The sequence below is a fragment of the Neovison vison genome, chromosome 4 (assembly GCF_020171115.1).
Source record: "Neovison vison isolate M4711 chromosome 4, ASM_NN_V1, whole genome shotgun sequence".
Lineage (NCBI taxonomy): Eukaryota > Metazoa > Chordata > Mammalia > Carnivora > Mustelidae > Neogale > Neogale vison.
Genome location: NC_058094.1, coordinates 137,080,349 through 137,094,332, shown reverse-complemented (window position 1 = coordinate 137,094,332; position 13,984 = coordinate 137,080,349). Strand labels below are relative to the sequence as shown.

At 62.4% G+C, this 13,984-nt stretch overlaps 1 protein-coding gene across 1 annotated transcript; it reads left to right on the top strand.

The window, feature by feature from the left end:
- Window positions 1–874: 874 nt before the first annotated feature.
- RAMP3 (receptor activity modifying protein 3) lies at window positions 875–11,396 on the top strand. The gene is made up of 3 exons (XM_044244511.1): window positions 875–938; window positions 7,165–7,297; window positions 11,105–11,396. Exons 1-3 carry the CDS (start codon window positions 875–877, stop codon window positions 11,358–11,360), a joined length of 453 nt encoding a protein of 150 aa, XP_044100446.1. The 3' UTR covers window positions 11,361–11,396.
- Window positions 11,397–13,984: the final 2,588 nt, after the last annotated feature.

Here is a 13,984-nt window from a genome sequence, read left to right as displayed (position 1 = left end):
CAAACCTGGGGAACTGATCTATTTGTGTCTCTCCCTCCCCCACTTCAGGCCAGTAGCGGTCAGCTCTTCCCAGTTCGCAGTCACTCTCCTGGCCCCGATTTTGTCCTTTGAGGTTTCCCAGAGGTCACAGGGCAGGGACCAGGGCCTGAGGACTGGGGTTTCCAGGCAAGGGTAGTGGTGTGCGCGCGTGCGTGCGCACCAGAGTGCTCTACCTGCCCAGGCCCCCATCCCCTTCAGGTGCAGAGGGATACAGAGGCACAGTGAAGTATCTTGGGGGGCCTGGGGCCAATAGGGACTCGGGGATCAGCTGCTTCACTCTGGTGGCCCCTCCCTGCTCCACCCGTCCGCCGCCCCACTTCTTCTCCGGCTGGTGCCGCCCCCACACACCCTCCCGTCAGGTCTCTCTTGGGCTCGGAGCCACACAGCACTCCCGCCCCAGACACCTTCCCAGCCCTCGGCCGCCGGCTTCCCGCCTCCTGGCACACTCCCGCACGCGCACCCACTTCTTCCCGCTCCCTAGGCCGCCCCTCCCCCCCCAGTCCGCCCCCGGCCTGCCAACATCGCGCTCGCCGCCGGCAGCACCCCGGAACTGGAGGGCCGGGGCTCGCACCGGGGGTTGGGGGGCTTGTCTTGAGGGTGTGCGCTCGGGCTAGGGGGCGAGTCCTGGGGGAGGTGGGGCGCTTCCCGAGAGGGCGCGTCCCGGCCAGGCGCGCGCTCTGGAAGCAGGAGTGTCCCCTGTGGGTGGGCGCGTCCCCGAGGGGGAGGGCGCAGTCTAGGGGCGGGCTCTCCGCCGCCCCACCCTCGGCCGCGTCCCTCGGCGCCCCCCGCGCACCCAGCCAGGACGGAGCCGACCGCGCGCAGCAGCCATCCGGCCATGGAGACGCGAGAGCGGCGGCGCCCGCAGTTTCGGCTGCTGCTGCTGCTGCTGCTGCTCTGCGGTAAGGGCCGCGGGGTCTCGTGCCGGGACGCCCCGACTTCCTCTGGGGCCGCGGGGACCCGCGCGGGCTTCGACCTCCCGCGCCCGCGCGGGCCATGCCTCCTGTGCTGCACGGATCCCGGCCTGCCCGTCGCGCGCGGCTCCGAAGCGGCGAGGCTTGACCCCGGCGCCGTTCCCAGCCTCCGCGGGAGGGTCCTGTGCACCGTCCTTGGAGGAGCCGGAGGCGACGGACCGGGTCTGGGAAGGGAGGCGCGGGGTCTCGTATAGGATCTGCCCGGCCAGCGGGCAGGGGCTGCGCCGGCTCCTCGCAGCTGCGATGTCTCGGGTCTCGCTGCCAGCAGGCTGGGGATGGCCTGCCAGCGCGACACCCCGAGCAAGCAGAGGCAGCGCAGGTTCGGCTCCCAGTTCCCTGTTAGGTAGTGAGCTCCCTGTCCTGGAGCTCTTGCGCACCCCACGCTCAGGGCTTGGGTGGGAGGAATCCAGACCCCATAGAGGGCTGGTCCTTTCCACTTGTCCTTGTCCTCGGAGGACAGCCCTTCCGTGTGTGTGCGCGTGTTCCCCGGGGCTTGCAGGACCCGGAAGGCACCCTCTTCTTGAGGCCTTGCTCTCAGGCCCCTCCTCCAGCAAGAAAGCAGGGCTCTAGAGGATACCTTGTTTGTGAATTGGGAATGGGTCCAATGAAAAGCTTGTTTTGAAAAATTTTACTTAAGAGATGATCCAAGATCAAGTAAGAGGCATGTGTGTGTTTGAGGAGGGCTTCCCCTGGAGAGGCTGGGTGGGCAGCCTGCTGAGGGGAGCTGGGGAGCCCTGGCCTGGGGGTCTGGTGCTCAGGGCCTCTGGGAGGGGTCACTATTCCCTGGGTCCTGTGGAAGGCCAACCTTGCCCTCGCTGGCCCATATACCGGGCTATAAGAGGCAAAGTTGACCTTGTTTGAAACTGTGGTTGGCTTTGCTGGTTTGGAATCCGCCAGGAGATGAGAAAGGGCTTTCCCGCTTTCTGGGGCCACCCTTCCCCTGGAGATATCTGGGTGGAGAAAGTGGGGCTTCGTCTCACCGTCCGGGGTCAGAGCCTAGGGGGAGGTGGATTTTTGTGTTGAAGGGAGGGTATGTGGTTGCTTCCGGACATCGGAAGCATATCGACTTGGGATTTCAGTAAGCCTCCCCTTCGAGGTACCTGGAATGGAGATTGGGTGCCTCAAGGGAAGGGAGATCTTAGCCTCATTTCCAGGATGACCAAGGCTCCCCTGGCCTGCCTCCAGCATGGGATTGTGAAGGACCAGAGGTATCTGGTCCTCCCTCGGTGGCTCCACGGTCTCCCTCCCGTGGGTGGGGCACTCTGGCCTGGGTGGGGCACCAGCCGCTGCTGGTCCTGCCAGAGGGAGGGCCTTGGGAAGGGGCTGCTGGCTGAGTGGGACGCAGGGAGAGGCAAGACCTGCTCATGGTCCCACACCATGTGTCACCAGTGGGGCTGAGCTCTGGAGGTGGCTGCTGACAGAGGCTCCTTGAGGCCGGACTGTGGAGGGCCAGGCAAGGAAGGTGAATTCAGGTTTCTTGGGGTGGATTCCAGACCTCCATTCGGAGGCACCCGCCACCACGCAGGACCTCGGGGTGGCGAGCTCACCTGTTCTCACCCCAACTGTTCATACTCCAGCCGGGCCTGGTGACACAGGTGGTTGGCTGAGAGGGGCCTTGAAGGTCTTCTGACCCTGCTCCTTGTTTTACAGATAAGAAACCAAGGTCCAGGGTGGGAGGACTCTGCCCAGACTCAGGGGCAGGGGTGGAACCTTGCAGAAACAATGGCCTAGTGCCCTGTGTGGCTGCTCCTCATTTCCATCTGGGGAAGGATGAGAGGCTCCTGTATTTCATTTCCAAATGCCCCTGTAAGAGGCCTTTCTCTGGGAAATGCGTCTGTTTGGTTGTTTATCATCTCCTGGAGTCTGGAAGTCCCCGAGACAAAAGGAGCCCAGCCCAGCGCTACATTTTCTTCACATTTTCTTCGTTTCTCTGGTGGAGCCAACGGAGTTTTGTGTGTCAGCTTCATTCCCGAGACCTTCCTGATGTAGCTGGCAGCCTGTGGCAGCCGCCCACTTTCTTGGTGTTGTCAGGAATCTGCGTCTTTACCTGCTGTTCTAACACTGGCTGGGGCGTGGGGTTTTGCTGGGAGCGCTTGAGCGGCGTGCAGCAGAGATGGTGCTAGAATGCCCCCCCCCCCCCCCCCCGTCCAGGACACTTCTGGCTTGTCCCACGGGGCCTGCGTTGTGCAGACCCAGCGGTGGCACTGGCCTAGCATCCTCACGGCACCCCCCCCCCCGCCCCACAGTCCTTGACGGCGCATTTTCCACCAGTCCTGGCCAGGCTCCTGCTGCGCTGGCACTGCCCATGGAGACTCTGGTCCAGGAAGGAGGAGGAGGGGCGAGAAGAGAGAGGGTCTGGCGCAGAGGGAGGAGAACGAGAGGAAGGAAGCACTGTGCTGGCTCTTAGGGGGCTGACAGCAGGTGGTTGGGGGGTGCTGCGGGGCTCCTGGGGGTCCAGGTCCAGGGGCTGCCAATCCAGGGGTCCAGACGGTCCAGATGTGTAGGTCCAGGTGTCAGATCAGGTAGACGGTCTAGGCGAAGGTGGGTTTTCACCAGAAGGTGTGGTGGCAGCCAGGAGGAGGGGACAGTGCGGGATTTGTGTGGCTTACGCCCTTGTGGGAAGTGGGTGGAGCTCAGGAGACTCAGATGGGATGCTGTGATGACCCCATCAGGGCAAGGCCAGGCCCGGGGATTGGACTGAGGGCTGGGTGTTGAGAATGAGGGTGGACTTCTAGCACCTATGGTGGGGGGCCCGTTGGGGAGCTGCAGAGAGAGGTGCCTTCGGAATAGGGCAGTGATGGGAGAAAGGAACACAGGCTGGCTTCATCATCTCCCCCCTCCCCCCCGCCATGTGGCTCCCCAAGGGCCTGCACTCCCGAGTCATTGGTCCCATGCCCATGTGGCCCTGGACCCAGGGCTGCCTTCCTGCCAGCAGCGGGGCAGTGCATCTGGGCAGGGTGGTGAGGCAAGGCGGGGCCACGGCACACCCTGGTTCACTTGACTCTGCATTTGCCTGTGGGAAAGTTGCTTTTACCCTGGCTCAGGCCAGTGCGACAGCCACTGGGAAGGCATCTCTGCAGGCAAGGTGGCTTGGGCTTGACACCCCCTCCCCCGTGCGCTGTGTTACTGAGCAGGTGGAATGCCTTCCCTTTGGGGTGACCCTGTCTTTTTAAGTGCCTCCACGAGCGGGAGCTTACCTAGGACAGGCCACTCTGTGGACACTGGTCCAGCGCTGTGGAGGAGACGGCCAGGCTCCTCCTGAAGGAACATCAGCTTGGGACTTGGCTGCTGGCAGCCCGGACCTGCGAGGGAGGCCCCGAGACTGGGTTCAGCGGGAGCGCGAGGGGGTTGGAAAGTGCTCTGGGAGGCCTGCTCAGTCTGGCTCGGGGTCCACCTTTCCAATCTCACTGCTGCCCCTTCACTCCTAACACCCGTGGGTGCCCCCCCCCCCACCAGCTAAGCAAAGTGCAGTCTGGCTCTCTAGCTTCCTGTCTGTGCCGGTGCTCCCTCACGGTTCATTTCTGTAATCTCACTGATGTTTCTGTCTACTCCTTTGTTCTGTAAATTACCGAGAGGGGAGTATGGAATCCGCAGCTGTTACTGTGGATTTGTCATTTGTTCTTTGCGATTCTACCCACTTTTGCCTCCTGTGTTTTGACGCCCTGTTATCGGGGGCGTACGTGTTTAGCACGGTTACGTCTTCTTGGTGCACTGAACTGTTGGTCACTGTGAAAGACCCCCTCATCTCTGGTGAGGTCCTTTCCCCGAAGCACTCGCGGCCCGGTATGCACACAGCCGTGCCACCTGTCTTTGGAGCAGCAGCAGTGCTTTCCCACCCTCTTACTTGGAACGTGTTTCAGTTCTTTTGTTTAAAGCAGGGTTCTTGGGACGCCTGGGTGGCTCAGTTGGTTAAGCAGCTGCCTTCGGCTCAGGTCATGATCCCAGCGTCCTGGGATCGAGTCCCACATCGGGCTCCTTGCTCGGCAGGGAGCCTGCTTCTCCCTCTGCCTCTGCCTGCCTCTCTGTCTGCCTGTGCTCCCTCTCTCTCCCTCTCTCTCTGACAAATAAATAAATAAAAAAATCTTAAAAAAAAAAAAATAAAGCAGGGTTCTTGTGAACAGCCTGTAGCGGGGCTTGCCTTTGCATCTCAGCTACCAACTTTGCTTCTTTTTTTTTTTTTTTAAAGATTTTATTTATTTATTTGACATAGAGAGAGAGATCACAACTAGGCAGAGAGGCAGGCAGAGAGAGAGGAGGAAGCAGGTTCCCCGCCGAGCAGAGAGAGAGCCTGATGCGGGGCTCGATCCCAGGACCCTGGGATCATGACCTGAGTCGAAGGCAGAGGCTTTAACCCACTGAGCCACCCAGGCACCCCAACAACTTTGCTTCTTAACTGGGGTGTTTAAATCTATTTTTTTAAAGATTGTGTTTTTGAGTACTCTCTACACCCACTGTGGGGCTCGAACGCCGAGGTCAAGAGTCACGCGTTCCGCTGACTGAGCTGGCCGGGGCCCCCTCAATCTGACTGTTGGCGTGGGTTGGCTTATGTCTCCCATCGTGTCATTAGAACTTTTTCTCTTCTCTTTTTTGGTCTTTTTTTGGACTTATTTTTTTTAAACTCCTCGCATCTTTGCCCTCTTCATTCTTGTCTCCCTTTTGTTCCCAGAAGTGTCCTTAGGGTCACAGGGCCACCTCCTGTGGGGTGCAAGCCCCTCCCTGAGCCAGGCACGGGCCTCCCCACAGGGCACTCTGTGGTCTGCCCTGGGAACAACCCGGCCTGCGGTGTAGGATCTCAGGGGGTCAGAACCCGCCCTTTCTTGTTGATGGGCATTTCTCCTGCATATTTGTGGCTCAGACTGTGAAATATCTGCTGCTGCCCTCAGGAACTGATCTTTCGTTCATTCATTCATTCTCTTGAAAAGTCTTTTTGGAATACCAACGAGGTGCTGATGGTTTGGGGAGCGAGGGAGCTGCAGACCTATGTCAAACACCGACAGTAACACATAGGAAAGACAGGAGCCTCTGTGGGCACATGACTGATGCCCGTCCCTACGGTCCCTTTTGAGTGAGGCAGGACCCGTTTCTCTTAGTTTACAGATGGGGAAACTGAGGTCAGCTGGTGACCAGTGATGCTGGGTGTGAGCCCGGGTCTGCCCAGTTCTGGATGTGGGCCTCTCTCTTGTTTCCTTCTCTGTAGTTTGTTCTGCGACACAACACTCTCTGCCAGAACACACACAGATGTGTACGCACATGTACACCCCCCCCACATATGCACACACACATGCACACAGCAAGGCTGTGTACACACACATACACACGTGAACACACCCATATTCATGCTTATACCAGGACACACACCACAGGGCTTTCTTTTAATTGTGTGGTGGGAGCCAAAGCAGGGGCCACGAGAAGGAAGATTAAGAGGGGTGTCTGGGGGGGGAAGGGTGGGCCCATCCCGAAGGTGGATGCAGCTCAGGGGGCAAATGAGCTGGGGGAAGGTGGAGGTGGACAGATGGTGGTGTTGGGGGCAGAATTGGAGGGAGGGGGGCTGCTGGGATACCTGGGAGGGGACCCCCACCAGACCTGGGGAGAGACCTGGCCCTGCTTCTGGAACACGAGTCCCTGCGTCTCGTCAGTCCTGGGCCTCCTGGAATGGAGGGGCGGCCCCGACAGGGCTGGCAGTGTCGCCTCCCGCGGGGGCCCTCCGCTGGGGCCCCCGTGGTCCTAGACAGTCCGCAGACTCTCAGGACCTTCTGGGGGTGTGCTCTGGGCACCCACGCCACTCGTGCTGCTGTGGGGCCGCTCTTCTGTCCCTGACCCCGTCCCCGGGGGTGGGACTCGCTGCCCACCCCCACTGCACGTGGAAGCCCACCTGCTCTCGGCTTCCACGACCCCCAGGACACGCATCTCTGCCTGCCACGCTCCCTCACCTTCCCCCTCCCACACTATGTCAGGAGGTCCCTGCGCTCTGGGTCCCATCGAGGCGCCGCCGTGCGTGTCTCCTTTAAGGCAGAGGCTTCACCTCCCTGGCCCAGGCCAGGGCTGCGTGGGAGGGCCCCCAGCTGCCTGTGGGGGGACGTCAGCAGGAGGCTCGAGGGTCACTTTGCAAACCATGTTCCCGGCTGTGTCATGCCCATGGCTGTCCCCTCTCCAGGTGGGTGTCCCCCGGCGGGGGGCTGCAACGAGACACGCATGCTGGAGAAGCTGCCGCTCTGTGGGAAGGCCTTTGCCGACATGATGCGCACGCTGGACGCGTGGAAGCGCTGCAACCTGTCCGAGTTCATCGTGTGAGTGCCCCAGCCCTGCTCACCACCGCCGCCCTGCCCGCCCTGCCCTACCTGACCTCCCTGCTCACCCCTGCCGCACCTGACCTCCCCTGCCCTCCCTGCCCATTCCCGGCAGATGCATAAGTTTCACTGTTTCATTCAGGAACAGTTCCCCCACAGCAGCTGTGTCCGGTCCACGCAGGGGTCATGGGTGTGGACCGTACCCCCAGACCCACTGTCAGCTGGGGGTACTGGGCACTGAAGCCCCTAGAACAGGCATTGGAAATGGGGAGCAGGGGACCTGGGTTTGGGAGTCCCTGAGGCTTGTTCTCTGGGCCATTGGAACCGAGTGTCTGCGCTTTCTCTTACCCACGAGCGAGGCTCGGGCTGCAGAGCCGGGAGCCTGGGGACAGCAACTGCCCCTTCCACTGCACCCAGGGAGGGACCCTTCGGGTGAGCCATCCTTAGTGTGGTGTGGGCCCGCTGGGGCCACTGGGGCCCCCTCAGAGGGGCCAGCAGAGCCTGGGAAATTCCAGGTGACCCCTTCCCCCAGACCCGCAGCCCTGCCAGCCCTGCCAGCCCTGACCCCACCCAGTCGTGGTTGTGAGCGTCCAGGTGGAACTGGGATGTTACATAAAGGGCTCTGGCGGGACAGCAGGGCGGGGACCAGCATCTGGAGATCTTTGTGCAGCGAGAGGGGGACCCCAGGGCCATATCAGTGCCTCAGAGGCATCGTGAGGCAGAGAAGAAGCATGGCAGGCGCAGAGAGAGTCCTGGGCGGTGGAACAGGGAGTGGAAGATGAAGGCAGGAAGGCTGAGCTGCGAGTCCGCCCACAGGCCGGGTGACCTGGGGGCAGGAGTTCTAGAAGGTGGGCAGGGAGACGCAGGGAGAAACTCAGGGCCATTTCCAGGTAAGGGCTCAGGTTCAGATCCCGAGAGCTTGCCCGGTGCCCAGCACCAAGTCCCCGGACAACAGCACGGCCACGAAGGGGCAGAGGCATGTGTGCAGAGGGACAACAGTGGGCTAGACACATGTGAGGACTCGGGGCCTCACACGCCCCACGCAGCCCTGGAAACCAGGAGGGGCTGGGGGCTGGGGCTTCAGATTTCTAGAATGCTTTTCCCCGCCAATCTGTCATCATGGAAACAGCGTCAGACACGCAGAGCTCCCGCCTCGTGTTTCTCTGGCGCCCTTTCTCGGGGTGCAGGGGTGGTACCACTCCCCGCTCCCCAGATAGTGAGCAAAACCACAGAAGAGGATGAAGTCAGAGGCGGAGGGCAGAGACAGAGCGTGAGAGCGGGTGGGCAGGCGTGGCAGCCGCGGGCGGGCCGAGGGGGGCCTGTCCCCACGGTGATCCGTTTCTGAGGTCACTGCCCTTGTCCTCGCCCCACGGCCAGCTTGCTGAGGATGGAGACCCCCTCCTCCCACTAAGGGGTGGCTGCTGGCGAGGTTTCCAAGTGCCGTGCTGTATTGCCTACGAGCAACAAAGCAGGAAGCAAATCTTGAAGCAAATCAAGGAGCTGAGTCGGAAAATCGACTGCCTGATGGGAGAGGGCACCTGACCGGGGGCTTCTGGGCTGCGTAGCCCCCAGCCATCGGGGCTAGAGCTGCATTTCTTTAACTGTGTGTGCAGCGCCCCAGGAGCTGGAGGGAGGGTGCTCTGGGGGCCACACTCAAGGGGGACACGGGGAGGCCCCCGCTCACTAGGGGACGCTGGGGAGAACAGAGTCTTGGGACCTGGGTTCCCCGATGTCATGCATACAGTGCCTTCCTCGTGAAGAACCCCTCGGTTGTGTCTCCAGCCCGATCTGGGGCTGGTGAGTTTGCAGGGTGTGGGGCTGTGTGCTGATGGCAGGCTGCTGGGGAGTGGTGGCCTTTGCAACCTTTGTCGGCCCAGCTAGCCCCCAGTATTCTCCAGAAGCACCTGGCCTAGGCACTCAGCATGCGCCTCCGTGAGCCGATGCTCAGAGACGGGTGCTGTGCTCAGTGCTGTGCAGGTACACACGTGGGTGCACTCCCTGATCCTCTCCGTTATCCTCCTGGAGAGGTACTATGAACCCCACTTACAGGTGGGGAAACTGAGGCTCAGGGACCCAAGAAGCATGGCTGAAATCTGGAAGGCGGTCTGCGCTGTTGTGCACGGCCTTCGGGGGGGCGTGGCTTCCTTTCCTGGCTTTTGTCCGCTTGGGTCCAGCCTCATCTGGCCTAGTCTCGGCCCTGGGGAGAGTGGTGGGGGGCCTTCTGGCAGGCAAGGGAGTCAGAGCAGGGGTTCTCGTCAGACTCCAGGGATGGGGGCTGCCTCAAGCAAAGGCTGGGTTGGACCTCTCCTGGGTAGCAGGTCACTGAGACCGGGGTTACAGGGGGTGGGTCTGGGATGATGGAGTTCCTGTGGACCTGACCTGGGCACATTCCAGGCTCTGGATGTGACTCACCTCGTCCCTTCTGCTCCTGGCTCTCTTCCGTCTGTGTGGGCTCCTCCTTGTAGGCCTTACCTGGGGGGCCCCGGTGTGTGACCTGCATTCCAGCCAATGCGCTAGAACCGTGCCAGGAGGGCTGGCCACCCGGCGGGCCTGGCTGCGGGAATCCACTGCCCTTCGTTTCCCATCCTTGCTGGGTGGAGACAGCATCTGTGGGGGAAGCAGCTCCTTCCTGTTGAAGGCTCAGGGCAGGCCACGTTCTCCAGGACAGTGCAGGAAGGAGGACATGGGGCACAGGGCCTCAGGCCTGCCTCGCCCCAGCCTTTGTTCCCATGTGAGCCGAGGCCGGAGCCCGTGGGCCTCCTGTTCCTGATCTGCAGGTGGCACTCGGCCAGGTGTGGGAAGGCACGGGCCGTGGACAGAGATGGTGCCCCGTGGCACGTGTCGGTCCAGCCCTCTCTCCGGAGTACCCTGGGTGATGGTCGCCAGTCTAGGCTCCCACCTCCAGAGGCTGCTGGTTGTGCTCAGGGCGAGGTGCCTGTTTGGCTGACTCTGGGTGCCCGTGGCTGCAGCCCTGGTTGGTGGTTTGAACTGTCCAGAGCCCACCTCCTGGATGGATGTGGCACCTCATGGGTGGCATGCTGTGTGCCCTTCGGAGGTTTGATGACATGGACAGGGAGGCCCATGGTGGAGGGGGCTTGAGCCTGTCCTGTGTGACGGAGGCTGCCGTCTCCTGACCTGGCAAAGGAGGCAGCTGGCCCTTGGCCTTGGAGACCCCTCCCCTGGGGTCCACAGAGCATCTTTGATAATGAGGGCCTTGTGGGTCATGCATCCCTCTGCCTTGAAGGAAGGGGTCAGGCCCTATGTGTCCTCTGGGCAGACTGGGCCCAGACGGGGGGGCTCTGGGAGCTCAGGGACTCCCAGGGAGCTGGTCGTGGGCATGAAGCATGGACAGAACTCAGCCACAGAGCTTCCGTGCTCCGTCTGCTCTTGGTTGAGATGGGTGGTCTGCAGTCTGGGCTGGATGAGCCCAGGGTGTGTGCAGAAGTCACCTCACTGGCTGGGGCTTCAGGCGCGGGGGGCTTGGTGGCAGGCATGCAGCAGAGCGGTGCAGAGCATGGTTGGGCGCGTGGGGGAGGCGGCGCAGGCACAGCAGAGTCTGGCTCTGGCCCAGGGGAGGAAAGGCTGGGCGGTGGGATGGTCACTTTGCCCCAGGAGCCTCTGGGGAAGGAGACGGCATGTGGCATAGGGGCCGTGCTATCAGGGTCGCTTGGGCGCTCCCTTCCCCACTGTCCAGAGCCACCCAGGACTGGGCCCCAGCCCCTCTCCCAGGTCACGGCCCGCTTGACCAGGGCGCGGGGGTGGGGGGGTGGGGTTGGGGGCTGGTTGTCACGCCCTTGGCCTTTGCAGGTACTACGAGAGCTTCACCAACTGCACTGAGGTGGAGACCAACGTGGTGGGCTGCTACTGGCCCAACCCGCTGGCGCAGGGCTTCATCAGCGGCGTGCATCGGCAGTTCTTTGCCAACTGCACCGTGGACAGGACGCACTGGGAGGACCCCCCGGACGAGGTCCTCATCCCGCTCATCGCCGTGCCGGTCCTGCTGACCGTGGCCATGGCTGGCCTGGTGGTGTGGCGCAGCAAGCGCCCTGACCAGCTGCTGTGAGGCCCAGTGGTCGCAGGGGCCGCACCTGGAGAGAGGGAAGGCCGGGCTGGGGGCTGGGGAGCCGCCCCGGACCCGGACCCGGACACGGACCCGGCGGTCGTGGGCAGGCGCCACCCGGCCCTACAGCCCGCTGCACTCACGCTGCTCACCTAGGCTCTTCCTCTTTCTTGGGCCGGGAAAGAAAACGCGCCAAGACCAGAGCCCGAATCGCTGCTGCTGTGCCCGCCGCCCAGGCTGGGTGTTCGGGTGGTTCCTTCGCAGAGCCCTGCCCCCGACCCCACCGCCTGCCTGGCTCTGACTCCGCCTCCCAACCCGACTCCACCCCTGCCCTGACCCCACCCCCTGACCTCACCTCTCACCTCCTACCCTGACCCCACCTCCTGCCCTGACCCCACCCTCGGCCTGGCTCTGACTCCGCCTCCCAACCCGACTCCACCCCTGCCCTGACCAGATCTCCTGCCCCGGCCCCACCCCCTGACCTAACCACCACCTCCTACCCTGACCCCACCTCCTACCCTGACCCGTCCCTCCTGTCCTGACCCCACCGCCTACACTGAACCTACCTGCTCTGACCCCACTCCTTGCCCTGACCCCGTCTCCTGCGCTGACCCTGGCTCCACCTCCGGGCTGGCTCCACCCCCTCTGGCGCCCCCGGCCCTCCCTGGCCTGGCCTGCCCGCTCACATCCGGGCAGGGGTCGGCTAGATGTGCGCTTGGGGTCTGTAGGATCTTGCTGCGCTGTGTCTGAGCCCTCCTGGCGGGGAGCCCACCCACGGCCTGAGGATGGAAACCCCCGACAGACTGAGAGTCAGGCCTGGGTCCCCTGGCGGCCAGGCACCGCCTGAGACCCCCATCTGTGCCCCCCAGCGCAGGCCTCCTTGTGAGTCAGGCCCCTCTGGGCTGGGGTCCCATGAGCTGCGCGTTGGCTGGCTCTGTCTGTGCTGTGTGTGCTTTCTCTGAGTAAAGAGTCATCGCTTCTGGCTTCTCTGGTTTATTTCGGGGTGTTTGGAGACAGGCTGTCTCTTGGGGCTGACAAGTCCTCACGCTGGTTTTCCAGATAGAAAGTCACTGAGGGACGCCCCAGAACCCCAAAATGTCAGAGTTCTGAGGCTTTCAAGCGGCGGCGGGTGGGGGGGGTGCTGTGGGCCGATGGAGGGGTGCCCGCAGGTGCTGGCAGCCTGGCCTTCTGGGCGCATTTCGGGACCACCTGGCGGCTTTTCAGGGGAAGGGCCGATGCTGGTCATGGAGGCCTCCGGTGGAGCAGCGGGTCGAGGCCTCCCGCTGGCTGCTGTCCCTGTCCAGTTCCAGGGCGGTCTTTCAGATGTGGGCTGTGGTCTCCAGTGCCCCTTGCTGGGACCACCAGTGGGGCTGGGCTCTGGGGGAGGCTGGAGAGAACCGGCAGGCAAGTTCCATGCCCTTCAGAGGCCCTGCTCCTCTCGCCAGCCCAGCTCTCGATGAACTTCCTCCGTGAGGGTCTGAGCAGAATGCAGCCGGCTGCTGCTGGTTCTCCAGAACCCTGTCCTGCTGGGATGCGGCGGTCACACCCAGGGATCTCTGCCACCTGTCACCTGGCCTGCCAGAGGCTACCTGCTCCTGGTACTTCATGACTGCGTCTCCATGGCTGGGTCCCTTCCCTCCCACGGGGAGCTGTCCTCTGTCTGACATCACGCTCAAAGTCATCTCTGGCTGGAGGTGGGGAATGAGTGTCTTCTACTCAGCTTTGCGGGGGCGACAGGGCACAGAGCAGCCGGGGGGATCCTCCAAGTCCCACGTTTGCGGAGGGTGACTGCAGGAGAGAGCGTGGCATGCCTGCTGTGGGTGGACAGGGCCGAGGGGCCAGGGCGAGGTGGTGCTGGGTGGTGCCAGCCCCGGGCTGCCCGGGACGCTCTGGGGTCTCCCAGGTGCTTTGTGTTTGTAACTTACGTCCCCTTGCGGCTGCGTGCAGTCGGGACCTTGCTGGCCTGGGCTCTGTGTCCATTCCCACACTCGGCCTGGCTCAGCCATCTGCCCCTGACTTGACCTCCCTGGGGTGGCTGCGGTCCCTCATCCCTACGTGGTGGACGGATGTCACCAGAGACGAAGGTAGACCAGGGCTGCAGAAGCCACTTCCTTTGGCTTTAGCTTCTGAGCTCCCCATGTTTTGTTTAGATCATCTAGGCTGTTTAGAAGGATATCATCTGGGTCCGTCACAGCACACGCCACACCCCAGGCGGCCTATAAACAACAGAAAGTTACTTCTCATGGTTCCAAGGGCTGGAAGGTCCAAGATTCCGGCTGGCAGATTTGTGAGGTGTCTGCTGAGGGCCCATGTCTGGGTCACAGATGTCCTTGCGCTGTCCCTTCTCAGGGGAGGGGGGATGGGGGATGGGGGAGGAGGGACGGGGGAGGGAGCTCTTTCATGAGGTGCCCATCTCATTTGTGAACACTGGGACTTAGGAACTCAGCACATGAGTTTGGGGAGGACACAAACATCTTGACCTCAGCAGATGTGAAAGGGACCCTGTCCCCCTCAGTGGACCCGATTCCTGCTGGGGGACAGTCAGGGCGAGACAAAGTTATGACATCATTGCTTTCGCAGGTGCTGCCTGCCGGTGGCTGTGCTCACATAGGCTGCATTCACGGGAG

Bases quoted from the DNA above. Each gene is read 5' to 3' on its own strand.
- RAMP3 (XM_044244511.1), top strand. From the start codon at position 875: ATGGAGACGCGAGAGCGGCGGCGCCCGCAGTTTCGGCTGCTGCTGCTG. The intron at 939-7,164 runs GTAAGGGCCGCG...TCCCCTCTCCAG, and splicing joins GCTGCTGCTGCTGCTCTGCG to GTGGGTGTCCCCCGGCGGGG. The intron at 7,298-11,104 runs GTGAGTGCCCCA...TGGCCTTTGCAG, and splicing joins AACCTGTCCGAGTTCATCGT to GTACTACGAGAGCTTCACCA.